Genomic DNA, 19,349 nt, shown 5'->3' with positions numbered 1-19,349 from the left:
CTGGTTCAATGAAAAGAATGATTAAATTGATAAATCCCTAGCCAGAATGACCAAGGAAAAAAGATAGAAAGAATAAATTATTAATATCAAGAATAAAAGAAGAGCCATCAATACCAACTCCACATTAAAAGGATAATTATGGAATACTATGAACAACTCTATGCTTATAAAGTCAACAAAGAAATGAAACACAACACTTTCTTAAAAGTACAAAAACTCAAGAAGAAATGGATAACCTGAATAGTTATAGGTATGCTAAAGAAATGAAATTTGTAGTTTAAAACCTTTCAAAAATTAAAAGTCCAGGCCCATACAGTTTCGTTATTGAATCTGACCAGGCATTTGAGAAAGAAATAATACCAATCTTACACAATCTCTCTTAAAAAAATTTAAAAGGAGAGAAACTTTCCAATACATTTTATAAGGCCAGCATTACCCTGAGAATTGATAACAAAACTAGACAAAGACATTACAACAAAACTATAGACCAATGTCTTCCCTCATGAACATAGATTCAAAACTTCTCAATAGAATATTAGCAAGTGTGATCCAGCAATACATAAAAAGGATAATACATCAAAATCATTTAAGGTTGATCCCAGGAATGCAAGGCTAGTTCAACATTCAAAGAGTCAATCAATATAATTTAATATAGTAACAGACTAAATAAGTATTATAATTTGTGGCATATCTGTAATACTATCAGTGAAGTAGGCATGGGGTGGCAGGGACTTTCTAAACTTACAAAAGATTATGTGCAAGGTACACGATTTATAATATCTCATGTTAGTTTTCCCAACAATAATGAGATAGGCACTATTGATATCAGAATAGAATGAGGAAACTAAGGAACAGAGACCAGTTAATTTTTCCACTATCCCTATCTAGTAAGTAGCAGATGTAAGGTTATAACTCACATCTATCTGGCTCAAGAGCGCACTCTTTTTTTTTTTTTAATTATTTATTTACTTACTTATTGCCCACATTGCATTTTTTAAAAATTATAGTTGATTTACAAGGTTGTACCAATTTCTTCTGTACAGCAAAGTGACTCAGTTATACACGTATATATATTCTTTTCTAGCATGATCTATCCAATGCAATTGGATATATTTCCCTATGCTACACAGTAGGACTTTGTTATTTATGAATTCTAAATGTAATAATTTACATCTACTAACCCCAGCTCCCAGTCCATCCTTCTCCCTCCCTAATCCCACTTGGCAACAAGTCTATTCTCTGTGCCTGAAGAGCTCACTCTTTCTACTATATCATTTGCTTCCCAGATTGAAAATTAAATGGAATTGAGGTTTGCAACAATGGTTCAGAGATTAGAATGGATAATTAAAAATTTTTTATTCAAAAAATTTGTAATATTTGACTGAGGTTAAATTTTGGATTACTAAAGATTACCTCAAAGAGGAAAAATACCTAGGTATACATAATTGGTTAAATTTTGTAATATTATAAGTCTTTAGATCTTCTAGCTCTTTGTTAAATATTTCTTGTATCTTCTCAATCTGTGCCTTCATTCTTTTTCTGAGATCTCGGATCATCTTTACGATCATTATGCTGAATTCTTCTTCAGGTAGATTATCTATCTCCACTTCACTTAGTTGTTCTTGGGTTTTATTTTGTTCTTTTTTCTGAAATATATTTTTCTGCCATTTCATTTTGTCTAACTTTCTGTGTTTTCTGTGTCCATTTCACAGGCTGCAAGATTGTAGTTCTTCTTGCTTCTGGTGTCTGCCCCCTGATGGGTGACACTGGTCTAGGGGCTTATGCAGGCTTCTGGTGAGAGAAACTGGTGTCTGCCCATTGGTGGGTGGAGTTGGGTCTCATCCCTTTGGTGGGCAGGGCCATGTCAATGGAGTGTGTTTAGAGGCAACTATGGGTTTAGAACAACTTTAGGCAGAATGTGGATGAGTGGGTCTGTGTTCCCACCTGTTGGTTGTTTGGCCTGAGGTGTCCCAGCACTGGAGTAGGTCTCCAGGCTGTTGGGGCCAAATCTCAGTGCCAAAATGCCAACCTCCAGGAGAGCTCCGGCAGATGAATATTCCCTGGAGCCCCCACCACCAGTGTCCTTGTCCCATGCAGTGAGCCACAGCCAACCCTTGCCTCCTCATGAGACCCTCCAAGACCCATAGATAGGTCTGACCCAGGCTCCCTTGGAAATACTGCTTTGCCCTGGATCCCAGTGCACTTGAAACGTTGTCTGTGCTCTCCAAGAGTGGAGTGTCTATTTGCATTCAAGCCCTACTGGACTTCAAACCCAAATGCTCTGGGGGCTCCTTCTCCCAATGCCAGACCCCCAGGCTGGGGAGCCTGATGTGGGGCTCAGAACTCTCCCTCCTATGGAAAAACCTCTGTGACAGAATTATTTTCCAGTTTGTGGGTTGCCCATCCAGCAACCATGGAATTTTATTATATTGAAAAAACACCCCTCCTCCCATCTCATTGTGGCTTCTTCTTTGTCTTTGGATGTAGAATATATTTTTTCATAGGTTCCAGCCTTTTTTTGTCAAAGGTTGTTCAGCAGTTAGTTAAGATTTTCATGTTTTTGTGAGAGGAGGTGAGCTCATGTCTTTCTACTCTGCCACCTTGTCTGAGAGTGAGAATATAGAGTCTTAAATTCTTCTGCCTAAGCTCACTTACAAGGCAAAGATTCCATGCCAGGAGGAATAAGTTGAGAAGATGAAGGTCTATTGTCACCAGAGTTCTACTCATAGACTAGGGGTATCACTCTGAGAGAAGAGGGCCACTTTCTTGGCTGCACTTCCAGTGTAGACACAGAAATTTTGCCTAGAGGGAGGGAGATATTCCTTGTAAGTCTTAAAAGACAGATGTTCATACTGAGAAAAACAATATTAATTTATTTTAAAACAGACCAACAGAATTTTATTCTAAAGAAATGTGAGGTGCTCACAGATATTTATGTATGAAAATTTTCACTCATGTTTATAATAGCAAAAAAATAGAAGCAAACTAAATGTTTGAAGAGAGATATTAAATTTATTTTGCATGATAGAAAATAATGCTTTCTTACTATAAAAATTTGGTTGTGATGATTGTTGTACAACTATAAATGTACTAAAATTCATTGAGTAATTAAAAAAAAGAAAATAATGCATTCTTGGGAAGTTGTGCTCCCAATATTTTAAGCATATAAATAGAAATAAAGATTCAGATATAGGAAAAAAACCAAAATGGAATATACTGAAAGGTAGCGTTGATTCTATGGATGGTTCTATTTTTCTACATTTTCTTAATTTTTTGCAATGAAATTTTATTACTTAAAAAATAAAATATTTGTGAAAAAGAATTTAATGCTGTAAAGTACATTAGAAGGGAGATTTTGCAGAGCCAGTGAGAAACTAGCTTCTTCTAACATAGGGGTTAACAACTAGTTGTAAGTTTTGACCAAACCTCTACATACTCTCAGGTACCAGCTGCCATGCAAAAATACGCGGGAGGTCCCTGGGCCTGAGCTGGACAGAACTGTTGAGAGAGAAGTTATGGTCTCCCTGAAAACATGCCAATTTTGGGTGCTCTTTATACTTTCTCATTATGGTTTCTTTTTTCTCATTGTTTTGTAGTTGTGATGCCACCTGAAATGAACAATCAAACAGATGTCACTGAACTCATCTTCTTGGGATTTTCCAACCACCCCAATCTACAGGGCTTGTTCTTCCTGGTCTTCTTGGTCATTTACCTGATAACTCTTCTCGGAAACGTGCTCATAATAATGGCCACCAGGATCAGTTCTGCTCTCCACACCCCAATGTATTACTTCCTCAGCAACCTGAGTTTCTTGGACATCTGCTACACGTCCACTACTATTCCAGTTATGCTGGTGAACTTCTTCCGGGAGAAGAAGACCATCTCCTACAGGGGCTGCCTCTCCCAGATTTTCTTCCTTGTGACAGAAGCTGGCACTGAATGTGTCTTATTGGCTGCTATGGCTTATGACCGCTATGTAGCCATTTGCCACCCTCTTCAATATCCAGTCCTCATGGGTGTGAAGGTCTGTGTTTGTTTGGTGACAGGGTCCTGGCTATGTGGGTTGGTGAATTCTGTGACACACACAGTGCTGGCAGCCACACTCACTCTGTGCGGGCCCAATCAGATCAGTCACTTTCTCTGTGATGTCCCATTGCTTCTGAAGCTCTCCTGCTCAGACACCTCTCTCAATGAGTTTGTGCTCCATGTGGCCAGTGCCACCATTGGCCTGAGCCCCTGCTTATTAACTGCAGTGTCTTATATACTCATCATCTCTGCTGTTCTTAGGATTCCCTCTGCTCAGGGCAGGAGCAAGGCCTTCTCTACCTGTGCATCCCACCTCACTGTGGTGATAGTCTTTTATGGAACAGCCAACTTCAACTATGACAGACCCAGAGAAGGCTACTCCCTGGACATAGACATCCTAGTCTCTGTGCTATTCTGTGTTATGACTCCCATGTTAAACCCCATCATCTACAGTCTGAGAAACAAAGAGGTCAAATATGCCTTGAGAAAGCTGACTGCAGGGTATGTATTCTCTGGAAATAGTAGTGTCTAAATCAATGGTCTTCAAACTGGGGTATGCAACCACCTGGAAAAATTTCCCAAGTATTTGTAAAATACATAGTTTTAGAAATTCTATACCCAGATTCTTAATCCTTACATATATATCAGTTCCTAAAATTGATGTTCTAAAGAACTCCTATCTCTATTCTCTTGCCACAAGTATTTTTTCCCACTTTGCAATGTCAAGATGTATCAGATATTTTATGTTGGCTCTCAGTACAATCTATACCCTTGTATGTTTTCTCTGCCAGGGGATAAAGACCTGGAAACCTTAATTCCCAGGCTCTCTTGCCAGCAGGAGTCCATCTTATACTCTGCCCATTTAAGAATCATACATGAGAGATTAGAAGGAAAAGGAATAAAGAAGAAATTGTCTTCTTCTGGATCTGACAGCAGTAACACTAGTACTTCAGTAGCAGAAACAGACTCCTGTGGTACCATTAGCTGATGTTTGCTGTTTCCTATAACAGTTGTTCTTGAAACATAAGGTCACGCAGTATGGAATGAGTATCTCTCTATAGAAAGGGTAGAGACTTCCACAGAGAGTAATACTACCTGCTCTCCATTCTTCTTTTTGCTCTTCAAACAGTTTTATCACTTATTTCCTATGCTAAATTCCTGTAGGTTGAAATACCTAATGAAGTTTTTAGGTTTCTTGGTGAACACTAACTGCTATAGCATTTTCTATCAGGCGTGGTGGTCAATCATATACTTCAAAGGTAGAAGTATAGGATTGGATATCTGATCTGAAAGAGTTTGAATGTATTAATGACATCATAGCCAATGGAAAATAGGGAATCTGATCATTAATGGTGTTGGAGTAACAAAGCAGATACTTAAAATTATCAATAGTCATTGCCTGAAATAAAACATATATTGAAAACCAGGCTTTAAAATGCCAAATTATTGCTGCAGTTGACCTTTATGGTGAGAATGAAGACAATAAGATTGTTTACTGACTGCTTTTACTGATTACAATGGGAAACTTATAGGAAAAAATGACAGTCTCAGGTGTTAAATTCCTCACTAAAAGCAAGGTCAAACAACCAATCTTTTACCTCTCAAAACTGATGAAGCTTAAAAATTAGAAAAAAACTTGATTCTGTAGATTGCATAATTGTAAAGTAAACTGTAAATCCACAATTTTTCCAGGTCTCTTGTTGAGCCAGTTAGGGCATTGGCTTAGGAATGAGTGGGCTTCTTATAATTACAATGGGAAAATACAATGAATCTGTAAAAAAATCTTAGAAACTTGAATACCTAAATCTCCATTAAATTTCCTTGACAATAGAAGCATCCACTCCTATTTGAGGAGACTTGCTTCCCTTTAGTTGAAAGTCTATGATGACCTCAACTGAGGTAATTGTCTTACAAGTAATGGTAACTCTTTAAGAGATCCATTTGCCATCCCTTATTACATCTAGACTCAATTGGGGCCCAAACCCAGAATACCTCAGGGTAACACTGCAAGGTATAACCCAGAAGATTATAATGTGCACACCAAAATTAAGTTTAAAGATTTTCCTATTTTTGGAGAGATCAAGACGGCAGAGTAGGAGGATATAGAACTCACCTCCCCCCACAAACACATCAAAAATACATTTACATGTGGAAGAATTCTCACTGAAAACTAACTGAAGACTGGTAGAACAACTCCTGACAAATAAGGATATAAGAAATGGAATTGGGTAGGAAGGAAAGAGAAGTTATCAGGTAGATACATGTGTCCTGGGAAGGGATTGAGAGGAAAGGGATTAGACAGGTGGGGATCCTCCCTGGGGAGTGAATAGTTTGAGCCAAGTATTGGGAACCCTGGTCCTAGGGTTTGACACAGTGAAGATGAGTACCCTTGGCTAGTTGGAGGGCTGATGATATGAACAGGAGGGCTGTATGAAGCCTGAACTCTGCTTATGAGGAGCATGCACATCCTTTCTTGCTCCTGAAGTAGGGCAGAAAGGGCAGATTGAAAATTGCATAGGTGACTTTCTTGTTTCTCATGATGGCCCTGCTGCACACCTCAGCCTGGGATGAGCAACTATTTCAGCCCTGCTTAGGAGTTTGGCTGTGAGAAACATGGTCAAGTCCAAAACAGTGGCTGAGTGAGGAATGGACAGAAATATTGGCTCTTACACAGGCAGTGCATGAGAAAAAGCTCTGATCTCCATCTGTAGCTGGACCACCACAGCCCATGCTATGACCCACATAAGGAGCCCATGTATGGCACACTTTCCCTTTGGCTTGGACCCATACATCAGGGCTTCTGCTCTAGCAACTGGGGACCCACCTATGCCACTGAACAGAAAGCAGTGATGACGCTGAATGAAGAGACAGCCCTTGCTCACAGCTGGCTCCAGCCCTAGCCCCTCCATCTCTAGCCCTAGCTCCTCCCCAGGTGATAGCTGCCAGAGCACCCTGAAGAAAGATGTGATTTCTCTTTACATCAGATCCAACATTCCTACCAAAGCCACTGGGTACATGAAGACTGTGTAGGGATGCTCCCACATAAGGACGTCCCTTTAAGACCACAATAAGTAAATGTTATAATTAATTTCATAGAGAGAGAAAAAGTTAGGCAAAATGAGAAGACATCCTGAAAAGGATGGAATACTCCCAAATTCATTCTACAAGGCCACCATTACTCCTTTAACAAAATCAGGCAAAGGCACTACAATAAAGAAAATTACAGGTTATATACATTATATACATTATATCCTTGATGAATATAGAGGCAAAAATCCTCAACAAAAAATAGGCAAATTGAGTCCAACAATACATAAAAATGAATTATAAACCATACTCAAATTGGATTTATTCCAAGAACACAAGGATGGTTCGATCTTCCCCAAAATCAATCAGTGTGATATACCACATTATAAAAAGAAGGATAAAAATCACATGATCATCTCAATAGATGCAAAAGAATAATTTGGCAAAATTTAGCATCCAACCATTATAAAAATTTTCATAGGAGTTCCCGTTGTGGTGCAGTGGAAACAAATCTGACTAGGAACCATGAGGTTGTGGGTTCAACCCTTGGCCTTGCTCAGGGGTTTAAGGGTCTGGCATTGCCATGAGCTGTGGTGTAGGTCACAGATGTGGCTTGGATCTGGCATTGCTGTGTCTCTGGTGTAGGCCAGCAGCTACAGCTCTGATTAGACCCCTAGCCTGGGAACCTCCATATGCCAGGGGTGCAGCCCTAAAAAGCAAGCAAAAAAAAATTTTTTTTTTCATCAAATGTGTGTAGAGGGAACATATCTCAACATAATAAAGACCATTTATAACAAACCCACAGCTAATATCATACTCAGTGGCAAAAAGCTGTAATAATTTTATCTAAATTCAGGAGCAAGACACAGATGCCCACTTTCACTGCTTCTGTTAACATAGTGTTGGATGTTATAGCCATAGCAATCAGACAAGAAAAAGAAATAAAAGGCATTTAAATTGGAAGGGAAGAGGTAAAACTGTCACTGTTTGCAAATGACATGAAAATTTTATAGAAAACCAAAAGGTTACTAGAATTACTAAATGAATTCAGTAAAGTTGTAGGATACAAGGTTAATACAGAGAAACATGTTGCTTTGCTATACACTAATAATGAACTATTAAAAAAAATTTTAAAACCCCTTTACAAAGCACATCAAAAGAATAAAATACATAGGAGTGAATTTAACCAAGGAGGTAGAAAACCTACACCCTGAAAACTATAAAACATTGATGAAGGAAATTGAAGAAGATATAATAAAGTATAATGATATCCCATGCTGTTGGACTGGAATTAATATTGTTAAAATGACCATACCACCCAAAGCAATCTACAGATTTAATGCAATGCCTATAAAAATACACATGAAATTTTTCACAGAACTGGAGCTAATAACCCTAAAATTCATATGGAACCACAACAGACCCCAAATTGTCAAAGAAATCTTGAGAAAAAAAACAAAGCTGGAGTTATAACAACCCCCAGACTTCAGACTACCCTACAAAGCTACCATATCCAAACTAGTATCCATGAGGATGCAGATTTTTTCTCTTCTTTTCTCTTTTAGAGCCACACCCATGGCATATGGAAGTTCCCAGGCTAGTGGTTGAATTGGAACTGCAGCTGCTGGCCTATGCAATAGCCATAGCAATGCCAGATCTGAGCTGCTTCTGTGATCTACACTGCAGCTTGTGGCAATGCCAGATCCTTAACCCATGACTAGTATCCATGAGGATGCAGGTTTGATCCTTGGCATCGCTCAGTGGATTAAGGATCTGACGTTGTCATGAGCTATGGTGTAGGTCACAGACATGGCTCAGATTGTCATGAGCTGTGGTGTAGGTCGCAGGCGTGTTGCTATGGCTGTGGCATAGGCTGGCATCTACAGCTCCAATTCAACCCCTAGGCTAGGAACTTCCATATGCTGCAGGTATGGCCTTAAAAAGGGGCAAAAAAAGTATCTAAATAATAAAACAAATTAATGTATATAGCAGAAAAGAAACAAACTCACTGATATAGAAAAGAAACTAGTGATTACCAGTGGGGAAAGGTAAATGAGAAGGGGGAAAATCGGGTTATGAGATTAAGGGGTACACACTCCTATACACAAAATAGATAAGCAACAAGCATATATTATATAGCACAGGGTATTATAGCCATTATCTTGTCATAACTTTTCATGGAGTATAACCTGAATCACTCTGCTGTATACCTGAAACTACTGTAACATTATAAATCAACTGTAATTCAATAAGAAATTAAAAAAGGAAAAGCAGGTAGGAAGCTATAAAAAAAATAAAGCAACGAGTTCATCTACTAATTAGCATATTAGAATGGATGATCTTGTACACCTGAAAATAAAAGTGCTATTTTGCATTATCTTTGAAAAAACACTATATCTATGAAATTCTTGAGGGAAGGAGTTATGTCTTCTCATTCTAGTATTCCAATGACTAAAATGGGCCTAACAGCTTTCAGAGCATGCTGTGGAATAAATGAATATTCTTAAGAGAGAAGTCATCTACTCCTAGCCTTGGAAGTCCTTTTTAGTGTGGATGTCTAAGGGTTGTTAGATGTACACAGTTCTCCAGAGAAAGGCAGCACTCTGCAGATGACTAAAGTTAGAGACTATAGCCTTCAGGGTGAACTGACTTTGGTATACTGAAGAGTATTCATTGTCAGTACCCAATAGAGACACATGGTGGTTAAGATAAAGAAGCAATGTAGCAAGTGAGAAAGTTTGCAAAAAGTGGGAAAAGAGTCCCTAAATGTTAACAATGCAGGTGGCCTGATCAAGATTGTATTAATGGACTTCAGTAAGCAACCACTCATAAACAGCCTGATTTGAAAGCTAAATTAAGGAGAGTGGCCTATTTTAATAGTCTCTTTTCCTTAAAGCATAAAACGAGAATTTCAGTTGTCCTGAGATGCAAAGCTAGATCTGTTCACTGGGTGCTTAGGAAGCCCATATCTCAAGAAAATTCCCAAGTTACATGTACATGCAAGAGTTTACCAAAGGATTCCTGGACCTGGGAATGACAGATCAGAGGATGGTTTGAAACCATTGTTAGGAACATCTGCTACTAGGAATTCATTGATTGCTCCTCAGGAGTAATTGATCTGAACCACTCAGAAGAAATATGAAATTCAGAAACTCTTCACAATGCCATATTTACACCGCATAAACATCTAAGAGTGAGAGTAAAAACTCATGGTTGATAGGAACTGTTTAAGAGTCATCTCAAAAGATGGGGCAGTCCAGCCTCTGTTGAGAATTTCCAGTGATGAGAAATTCATTACTCCCTAAAAGTTATAAAATTTTTGCTTAGATTAAATTACTAAAACATGGAATTGAAAAGCAGAAAACATATACAACAGCAATGATTAAAAAAAAAACAAATTATACAATGAGATCCTGCATATAAAATGGGATCCCTGTGTAGCACTGGGAACTATATCTAGTTACTTGAGATGGAGCACAATAATGTGAGAAAAAAGAATGTATACATGTATGTGTGACTGAGTCATCTTGCTGTACAGTAGAAAATTGACAGAACACTGTAAACCAGCTATAATGGGAAAAAAATCATTATAAAAATTATACAACTAAACCTCATGCCAAAATATGCTTGCTTTAATTAACCATGAGGATGAGGAAATGATTGCAATTCAATAAGAATTTGTCAACCTCTGGAAATAGTGCTAATCACATAAGAGATTTACAAGCTGACAAAATAAGTTGTAACTATGAACCTGAAACTACTGACCCTAACATGGAGAAAGTTTAATCTCTTCTGCTTATGCAGTGGATATTTCATATTTTGACAAAACAAATTATTTATTTTGTAATTAAGGCCTCAGGCTTATTGGGTTTTTACCATTTAAATTTGGCTTTAAGAATTAATTTTAACTTCAGTATCAAGTTTCTATTGAATTATAAATAATTTAAGATCCTTGAGGCTCTGAGATTTGGAGGGTTTTTTCTTTTCTTTTCTCTTTTAGAGCCACACCCATGGCATATGGAAGTTCCCAGGCTAGGGGTTGAATTGGAACTGCAGCTGCTGACCTATGCAACAGCCACAGCAATGCCAGATCTGAGCTGCTTCTGTGACCTACACTGCAGCTCATGGCAATGCCAGATCCTTAACCCACTGAGGGGAGCCAGGGATCAAACCCACAGCCTCATGGATACTAATACTGTGGGAATTGTTACCACTGAGCCACAATGGGAACTCTGAAATTTGGGTTTTGTAATGAAAGCTATGTATGCCATTAATCATATATCTTGAATTCTTAGAATAAAAAATGTGCCTTATGTCATCTATATGCTTTGAATATTTCAAAGTACTTTAAAATACATCATTTTATAAACAGATAATATAGGGTAATAATAATAATTGGATACATAATCCCTCTACATCTTGAATTCCTCATCTATAAAATGAGGATAATAATAGTACTATTCCGTATTTTGTAAGAACTAAATAGCTAATACATGTAAAGTAAGTAGAACAAATTCTGGCACTAGTAAGTACTCAATAAGTGTTAGGTAGTATTGACACTATATAAGTCCGTGTTTGCAACACAATTTAGAATATCATGGTTGAATTCAGGCATGTGAAAAATATTATGTATTTTCAATTAATAGTGTAGGTTTTATTTGATTGTGGTTTTTTGGTTTATAATGAACTCAACCCAGAGGTCATGATGGAGGATACATAGCATTGTATTAACAGCATGGACCCTGATAAGCTAGGTTTATATTACAACCCTGACACTTACTAGCTGAGTGAACTCAGCACTTTGTTTAATCTCTCTATGTCTCATTTTTCTCATCTGTAAAATGAGGGTCATAATATTTTCTAACTCCTACAGTTGTTGTGGAAAATAGCTGAATCAATATACGTAGAACATTTAGAACAGTGAACTGCGTACAAGAGTTTACTACTCAAATTGCTAGGTCTACTATTATTTTTCAGGACCTACTTTCAAGTAAATACAAATAATGTTTTAAGGCATTTAAAATAAGCAGTGTGATCAATACCAAAAGACAACAAAGTTTGGTCCCTGAAAATGTTTCCTTTTTGATAGTTTGGTTATTCAAGAACTAGGCAAGTGTCTCAGAGAAACTCTGTAAAGAGTGTCCTTGGGGAGTTCCCGTCATGGTGCAGTGGTTAACGAATCTGACTAGGAACCATGAGGTTGCGGGTTTGGTCTCCGCCCTTGCTCAGTGGGTTAACGATCCGGCGTTGCTGTGAGCTGTGGTGTAGGTTGCAGACGCGGCTCGGATCCCACGTTGCTGTGGCTCTGGTGTAGGCCGGTAGTTGCAGCTCCAATTCAACCCCTAGCCTGGGAACCTCCATATGCCATGGGAGTGGCCCAAGAAATAGCAAAAAAAAAAAAAAAAAGATTGTCCTTGGATAACAGACTTTCTTTTCCATATCATGAGATATAGTATATTATATGATATGATATGAGTATGAAATGATATATTATATATGATATGATATATTATATGATATATGATATGAATATTATATATATGTGAGTATGATATAGTATAATATAATGATATGAGTATATTATATATGATATGATATGAGTATGAGTATGATATGATATATGATGAGTATTATATATATGTGAGTATGATATAGCATAATATATGATATGATATATATAGTATGATATATATGATATATGAGATAAGATATAGTATGAGGATTTTCCATATCATGAGATATAGTAATATACCAGCTACAAAGGTAGAAGGAACTTGAGGTTGATCTGCAGAGATGGTAAAGATCACAAAAAGAAGTAAACTTATTATAGAGGAATTTATTTCAAGTACACACAGATTCCTAGCCCATTTCAGGTATGAATTTATTGAAAAATTAATGCCTGTCTGTGGCTTGGGGAGGGTAGGCTTGAGCAAGGACATTGCTGACAGAGACTACAGGGAATATTCATTGGTGTGAGCCCTCCTAGAAGTCACAACTTTGGCACCAAGACCTGGCCCCATTCAACAGCCTCCAGGCTCCAGTGCTGGGATGCCTCAGGCCATACAACAAAGAGAGTTGGGAATACAGACCCATGCATCAGCAGACAGGCTGCCTAAAGTTACTATGAGCCCATAGCTGGCTCTAAACACACCCCTTGACACAGCAGTGCACAACAGAGAGATAAGACTTAGCTCCATTCACCAGTGGGCAGGCACCAGTCCCTCCCACCAGGGTGCCTGCACAAGCCCCTGGACCAAACTCATCCACCAGGGAGCAGACACCAGAAGCAAGAGGGACTACAATACTGCAGCCTGTGGAACAGAGGCTGTAAACACAGAAAGAAAAAATGAGACAACAGGATATGTTCCAGATCAAGATAAAACCCCAGAAGAACAACTAAGTAAAGTGAAGACAGGCAATCTGCCTGAAAAGAACTCAGAGTAATGATAGTAAAGATAATCTAAGACCTCAGAAAAAGAATGGAGACAGCAATAAGATACAAGAGCTAAAAGATTTAAAGAACAAAAAAAGATGAATACAATAACTGAAATGAAAAATAAACTAGAAGGAATAAATAACAGACTATATGAGGCAGAAGAGTATATATATGAGCTGGAAGATTAAACCACTACCATGGAACAGAATAAAGAATAAGGAATGAAAACAAATTAGGACAGTCTCATTATAGAAGTCCCAGAAGGAGAAGAGAGAGAGAGAAAGGGCCTGAAAAAAATATTTGAAGAGGTAACAGCTAAAAACTTTCATAACGTGGGTAAGGAAATATGCACACAAGTCCAGAAAGCACGGAGAGTCCCATACAGGATAAACCCAAGGAGGAACACAACATTTTAATAAAATTGAAAAAAATGAAAGACAGAAAATATTAAAACAATAAGGGGAAAACAACAAATGACATACAAGGAAATTCCCATAAAGTTATCAGCTATTTGTTCAGCAGAAACTTTATAGGCCAGAAGAGAGTGGCATGTTATATTTATAGTGATGGAAGGGAAAAACCTACAAGAATACTCTACCCAGCAAGGCTCTTGTTCTGATTTGAGGAGACATCAAAAGCTTATATGTGGAATCTAAAATATGGCACAAATGAATCTATCTACAAAACAGAAACAGACTTGTGGTTGCCAAGGGAGAAGCAGGAGATAGTGGGATGGATGGGGAGTTAGAGGTTGGTAGATCCAAAGTATTACATTTAAAATGGATAAGCAATGAGGTCCCACAGCATAGGGAACTATATCCAATCTCTTGGGATAGAACATGATAGAAGATACTATGAGAAAAAGAATATGTGTGTGTGTGTGTGCACATGTGCATGCGCACGTGCGTGTGTGTGTGATGGGGACACTATGCTGCACAGAACACTGGAAATCAACTATAATTTAAAAGGCTTAAAAATAAATAAATAAAATAAAAATTTTCAAAAGAAGGTCTACAACAAGCAAAAGCTAAGAAAATTCAGCACCACCAAACAAGTTTAGAAAAACTGCTAAAGGAACTTCTCTGGGTGGAAAAGAAAAGGTCACAACTAGAAACAAGAAAATTACAAATGGGAAAGGTTATTGGTAAAGGCAAACATACAGAAAGATGGGAAATCATCCACACACAAACTGCAATTGTGAGAAGAAGAGAGTAAGAAGTCAGGATATTGGAAAGAATTTTAACTTAAGAGACTAGCAACAATTGGAGTTCCTGTCATGGCTCAGTGGTTAATGAATCCAACTAGGAACCATGAGGTTGTGGGTTCGATCCCTGGCCTTGCTCAGTGGGTTAAGGATCTGGTGTTGCCGTGAGCTGTGGTGTAGGTTGCAGATGCAGCTCAGATCCCACGTTTCTGTGGCTCTGGCATAGGCTGGTGGCTACAGCTCCGATTAGACCCCTAGCCTGAGAACCTCCATATGCCACGGGATTGGCCCTAGAAAAGGCAAAAAAAGACAAAAAAAAAGAGACTAGCAACTTAAAACAGTCATATATCTTATACACTAATATAACAAAACTTCATGAGGACAGCAGACCAAAAATTTGCAATATATACACACACCATTATGCCCACTTTCTGAAGGGTTTTTATCAGAAATGGGTGTTGGATTTTGTCAAAGGCTTTTTCCGTGTCTATTGAGAGGATCATATGGTTTTTATTCAGTTTGTTAATGTGGTGTATCACACTGACGGATTTGTGGATATTGAAGAACCCTTGCATCCCTGGGATAAATCCCACTCGATCATGATGTACAATCCTTTTAATGTATTGTTGGATGCGGTTTGCTAGTATTTTGTTGAGGATTTTTGCATCGATGTTCATCAGTGATATTGGCCTGTAGTTTTCTTTTTTTGTGGAGTCTTTGTCTGGTTTTGGTACCAGGGTGATGGTGGCCTCATAGAATGAGGTTGGGAGTATCCCTCCCTCTGGGATTTTTTGCAATAGTTTCAGAAGGAGAGGTGTTAGCTCTTCTCTAAATGTTTGATAGAATTCACCTGTGAAGCCATCTGGTCCTGGACTGTTGATTAGAATGGGAGAAAATCTTTGCAAGTGATTCAACTGACAAGGGATTAATCTCCAAAATTTATAAACAACTTTTGCAGCTCCATACCAAAAAAACAAACAACCCCATCCAAAAATGGGCAGAAGATCTAAACAGACAGTTCTCCAAAGAAGACATACAGATGGCCGAGAAACACATGAAAAGATGTTCAACATCACTCATTATTAGAGAGATGCAAATCAAAACCACTCTGAGGTACCACCTTACACCAGCCAGAAGGGCCATCATCCAAAAGTCTACAAACAATAAGTGCTGGAGAGGGGGTGGAGAAAAAGGAACCCTCGTACACTGTTGGTGGGATTGTAAATTGGTGCAACCACTGTGGAAAGCAGTATGGAGATTCCTCAGAAAACTAAACATAGAACTACCATTTGATCCAGCCACCCCACTCCTGGGCATCTATCCAGAGAAAATCACGACTCACAAAGACACATGTACTCCGATGTTCATTGCAGCACTATTTGCAATAGCCAAGACAGGGAAACAACCTAAATGTTCATCGACAGAGTAGTGGATCAAGAAGATGTGGTACGTATACACAATGGAATATTATTCAGCCATCAAAAAGAATGAAATGCCAGCATTCTTAGCAACATGGAAGGACCTAGAAACTATCATGCTAAGTGAAGTCAGCCGTACAATGAGACACCAACATCAAATGCTTTCACTGACATGTGGAATCTGAAAAAAGGACAGACTGAACTTCTTTGCAGAACAGATGCTGACTCACAGACATTGAAAAACTTATGGTCTCCGGAGGAGACAGTTTGGGGGGTGGGTGGATGTGCTTTGGCTGTGGGATGGAAATCCTGTGAAATCAGATTGTTATGATCATTATACAACTACAGATGTGATAAATTCATTTGAGTAACAAAAAAAATGAAAAAAAAATACACACACCAGAAAGAAAGAAAAAGAAATCCAAACACAACACTAAAGATAACCATCAAATCACAAGAGAAGAAAATAGAAAGAGAGGGAAAAAAAGTATAAAAACAAATTCAAAACAATTAAGAAAAGTCTTCCAGTCATGCCATTTTCGCATTTTAGCTGTCATCAAGAAGACAGACATTGGAGATGGGATTAAGATGGTGGACTAGAAGGACTGGAGCTCAACTTCTCTCCTAAAAACAACAAAATTCACAACTAAAGAATGAGCACTCTTCACCCAAATGTACCGGAAACCTTAAAAAAGATATCCTACTCCAGAAGACAAAGAGGAGGACACATTGAGAGGTAGGAGGGGTGATTTCACAATATAAACAACCCCATACCTCCCAGGTGGGAAGCCCCACAGACTGGAAACTAACTGGTTCACAGAGACTCACCTACAGGAGTGAGAGTTCTGAGCCCCACATCAAACTCCCACATATAGGGATCTGGCACTGGGAGAAAGAGCCTCTGGAGTGTCTGGCATTGAAGGCCAGTGGGACTTGTGCACAGGAGCTCCATGGGCCTGGGGGAAACAGAGACCCTATTCTTAAAAGGCACACACAGACATTCACGTGCACTGGGTCCCAGGGCAAAACAAAGTCTCTGTAGGAATCTGGGTCAAACCTGACTGCAGTTCTTGGAGGACATCCTGGGAAAACAGGGGTGAAAGTGGCTTGTTGTGAGGGAAGGACCTTGGAAGCAAAGCTCTTGGGAATATTCAGCAGCATGCCTTTCTCTGGAGGTGGCCATTTTGGGAAAACCTGGCCCCACCTGTCAGCATCAGTGCTGAGAAGCCCCAGGGCAAACAACAACCCAGGTGGGATCACAGCCCCACCCCTCAGTAAACAGGCTGCCTAAAGACCCCTCAGGCACATGGCCACCTCTAATCCCATCCAGAGACAAAGCCCCACCTACCAGAGGGATAGGAATCAGCCCCAAATACCAGTGGACAGGCATCAGCCCCTCCCATCAGGAAGCCTACAGCAAGCCCCCATACTGAGACTTCAGCCACAAGGGGTGGAGACACCAGAAGTAAGAGAGGCTACAACTCTATCATCTGTAAACAGGTCAACAAGCCAAAAACCTATAAAAATGAAAAAAACAGAGAACTATAACTCAGATGAGGGAGAAAGAAAAAAAAACAGAAAAACAGCTAAGCAATGAGGAGATTCTCAGCCTCCAGGAAAAAGACTTTAGACTGTTGATGCTGAAGATGATGCAAGACATTAGAAATAAACTGGAGGCAAAGATGGATAACTTCCAGGAAACACTGACCAAAGAGATACAAGATATAAAACTTCAACAAGAAGAGATGCAAAATACAATAACTGAAATAAAAAATTCACTAGAAGCAGCCAACAGCAGAACACAGGAGGCAGAAGAATGAATAAGCGAGGTGGAGGACAGATTAGTGGAAATTATGGATGTGGAACAGAAAAGAGAAAAAAGATTGAAAACAAATGAAGAGAGTCTCAGAGAACTCTGGGACAACATGAAACACACCAACATCCGTATTATAGGGGTGCCAGAAGGAGAAGAGAGAGAGGAGGAGACAGAAAAAATATTCGAAGAGATAATAGATGAAAACTTCCCTAACATGGGGAAGGAATCACTCACTCAAATCCAGGAAGCACAATGAGTACCATATAAAATAAACCCAAGGAGGAACACCCCGAGACACATATTAATCTAATGGACCAAAATTAAAGACAAAGAGATAATCTTGAATGCAGCTAGGGAAAAGAAACAAATAACATACAAGGAAACCCCAATGAGGTTATTGGCAGTTTTTCAACAGAAACTCTGCAGGCCAGAAGGGAGTGGCATGATGTACTTAACGTGATGAAAGGAAAAAACCTCCAACCAAGATTACCTTACCCAGCAAGGCTCTCATTCAGATTTGAAGGAGAAATCAAAACCTTCACAGATAAGCAAAAGCTGAGAGAATTCAGCAACACTAAACCAGCCTTACAACAAATACTAAAGGAACTTCTATAGGCAGAAAAGAAAAGACAGCAACAGGAAACAAAAATTCCACAAACGACAAGGCTCACCAGTAAAGGCATATATATACAGTAAAGATACAAAGTTATCCATGCACAATTATACCACCAAAATCAGAAATCATGAGAAGATGAGGGTACAAATGTAGGACACTGGAGATGAACTTGCCATTAAGAGAACAACAACTTAAAACAATCTCATATACATTTAGACTCTTACATCAAAACTTCAGAATAACTGCAAACCAAAAATCTACAATTGATACACAAACAAATAAGAAAAATCAACTCAAATACAACACTAAAGATAATCATCAAACCAGAAAAGGAGAGAACAAGAAAAGAAGCCAAGAAAAAAGAGCAACAAAAGCAAATCCAAAGCAATTAATAAAATGGCAATAAGAACATACATATCAATAATTACCTTAAATGTTAATGGACTAAATGCCCCAATCAAAAGACACAGACTGGCTGAATGAATACAAAAACAAGACCCATATATATGCTCTCCTCAAGAGACCCACTTCACTTCTCGGGACACATACAAATTGAAAGGGAGAGGATGGAAGAAAATATTTCACCCAAACAGGGATCAAAAGAAAGCTGGAGTAGCAATACTCATATCAGGCCAAATTGACTTTAAAATGAATATTTTCAGGGACAAAGAAGGACATTACATAATGATCAAAGGATCAATCCAAGAAGATGATATAACAATTTTAAATATCTACACACCCAACACAGGTTCACCACAATATATAAGACAACTGCTAGCAACTTTAAAAGGACAATTCGACAATAA

At 38.6% G+C, this 19,349-nt stretch overlaps 1 protein-coding gene across 1 annotated transcript; it reads left to right on the top strand.

The window, feature by feature from the left end:
• LOC110260330 (olfactory receptor 5V1-like) lies at positions 3,163–5,882 on the top strand. The gene has a single exon (XM_021089958.1). The coding sequence runs from the start codon at positions 3,533–3,535 to the stop codon at positions 4,556–4,558; it is 1,026 nt and encodes a 341-aa protein (XP_020945617.1). The 5' UTR covers positions 3,163–3,532; the 3' UTR covers positions 4,559–5,882.

The sequence above is a fragment of the Sus scrofa genome, chromosome 4 (genome assembly GCF_000003025.6).
Source record: "Sus scrofa isolate TJ Tabasco breed Duroc chromosome 4, Sscrofa11.1, whole genome shotgun sequence".
In the NCBI taxonomy this organism is placed as follows: Eukaryota; Metazoa; Chordata; class Mammalia; order Artiodactyla; family Suidae; genus Sus; species Sus scrofa.
Note: the sequence above shows the minus strand (reverse complement) of the source record. Positions and strands in the feature narration are given on the sequence as shown.

Excerpts from the sequence above, each read along its gene's own strand:
- LOC110260330 (XM_021089958.1), top strand. The coding sequence starts at position 3,533 with ATGCCAATTTTGGGTGCTCTTTATACTTTCTCATTATGGTTTCTTTTT.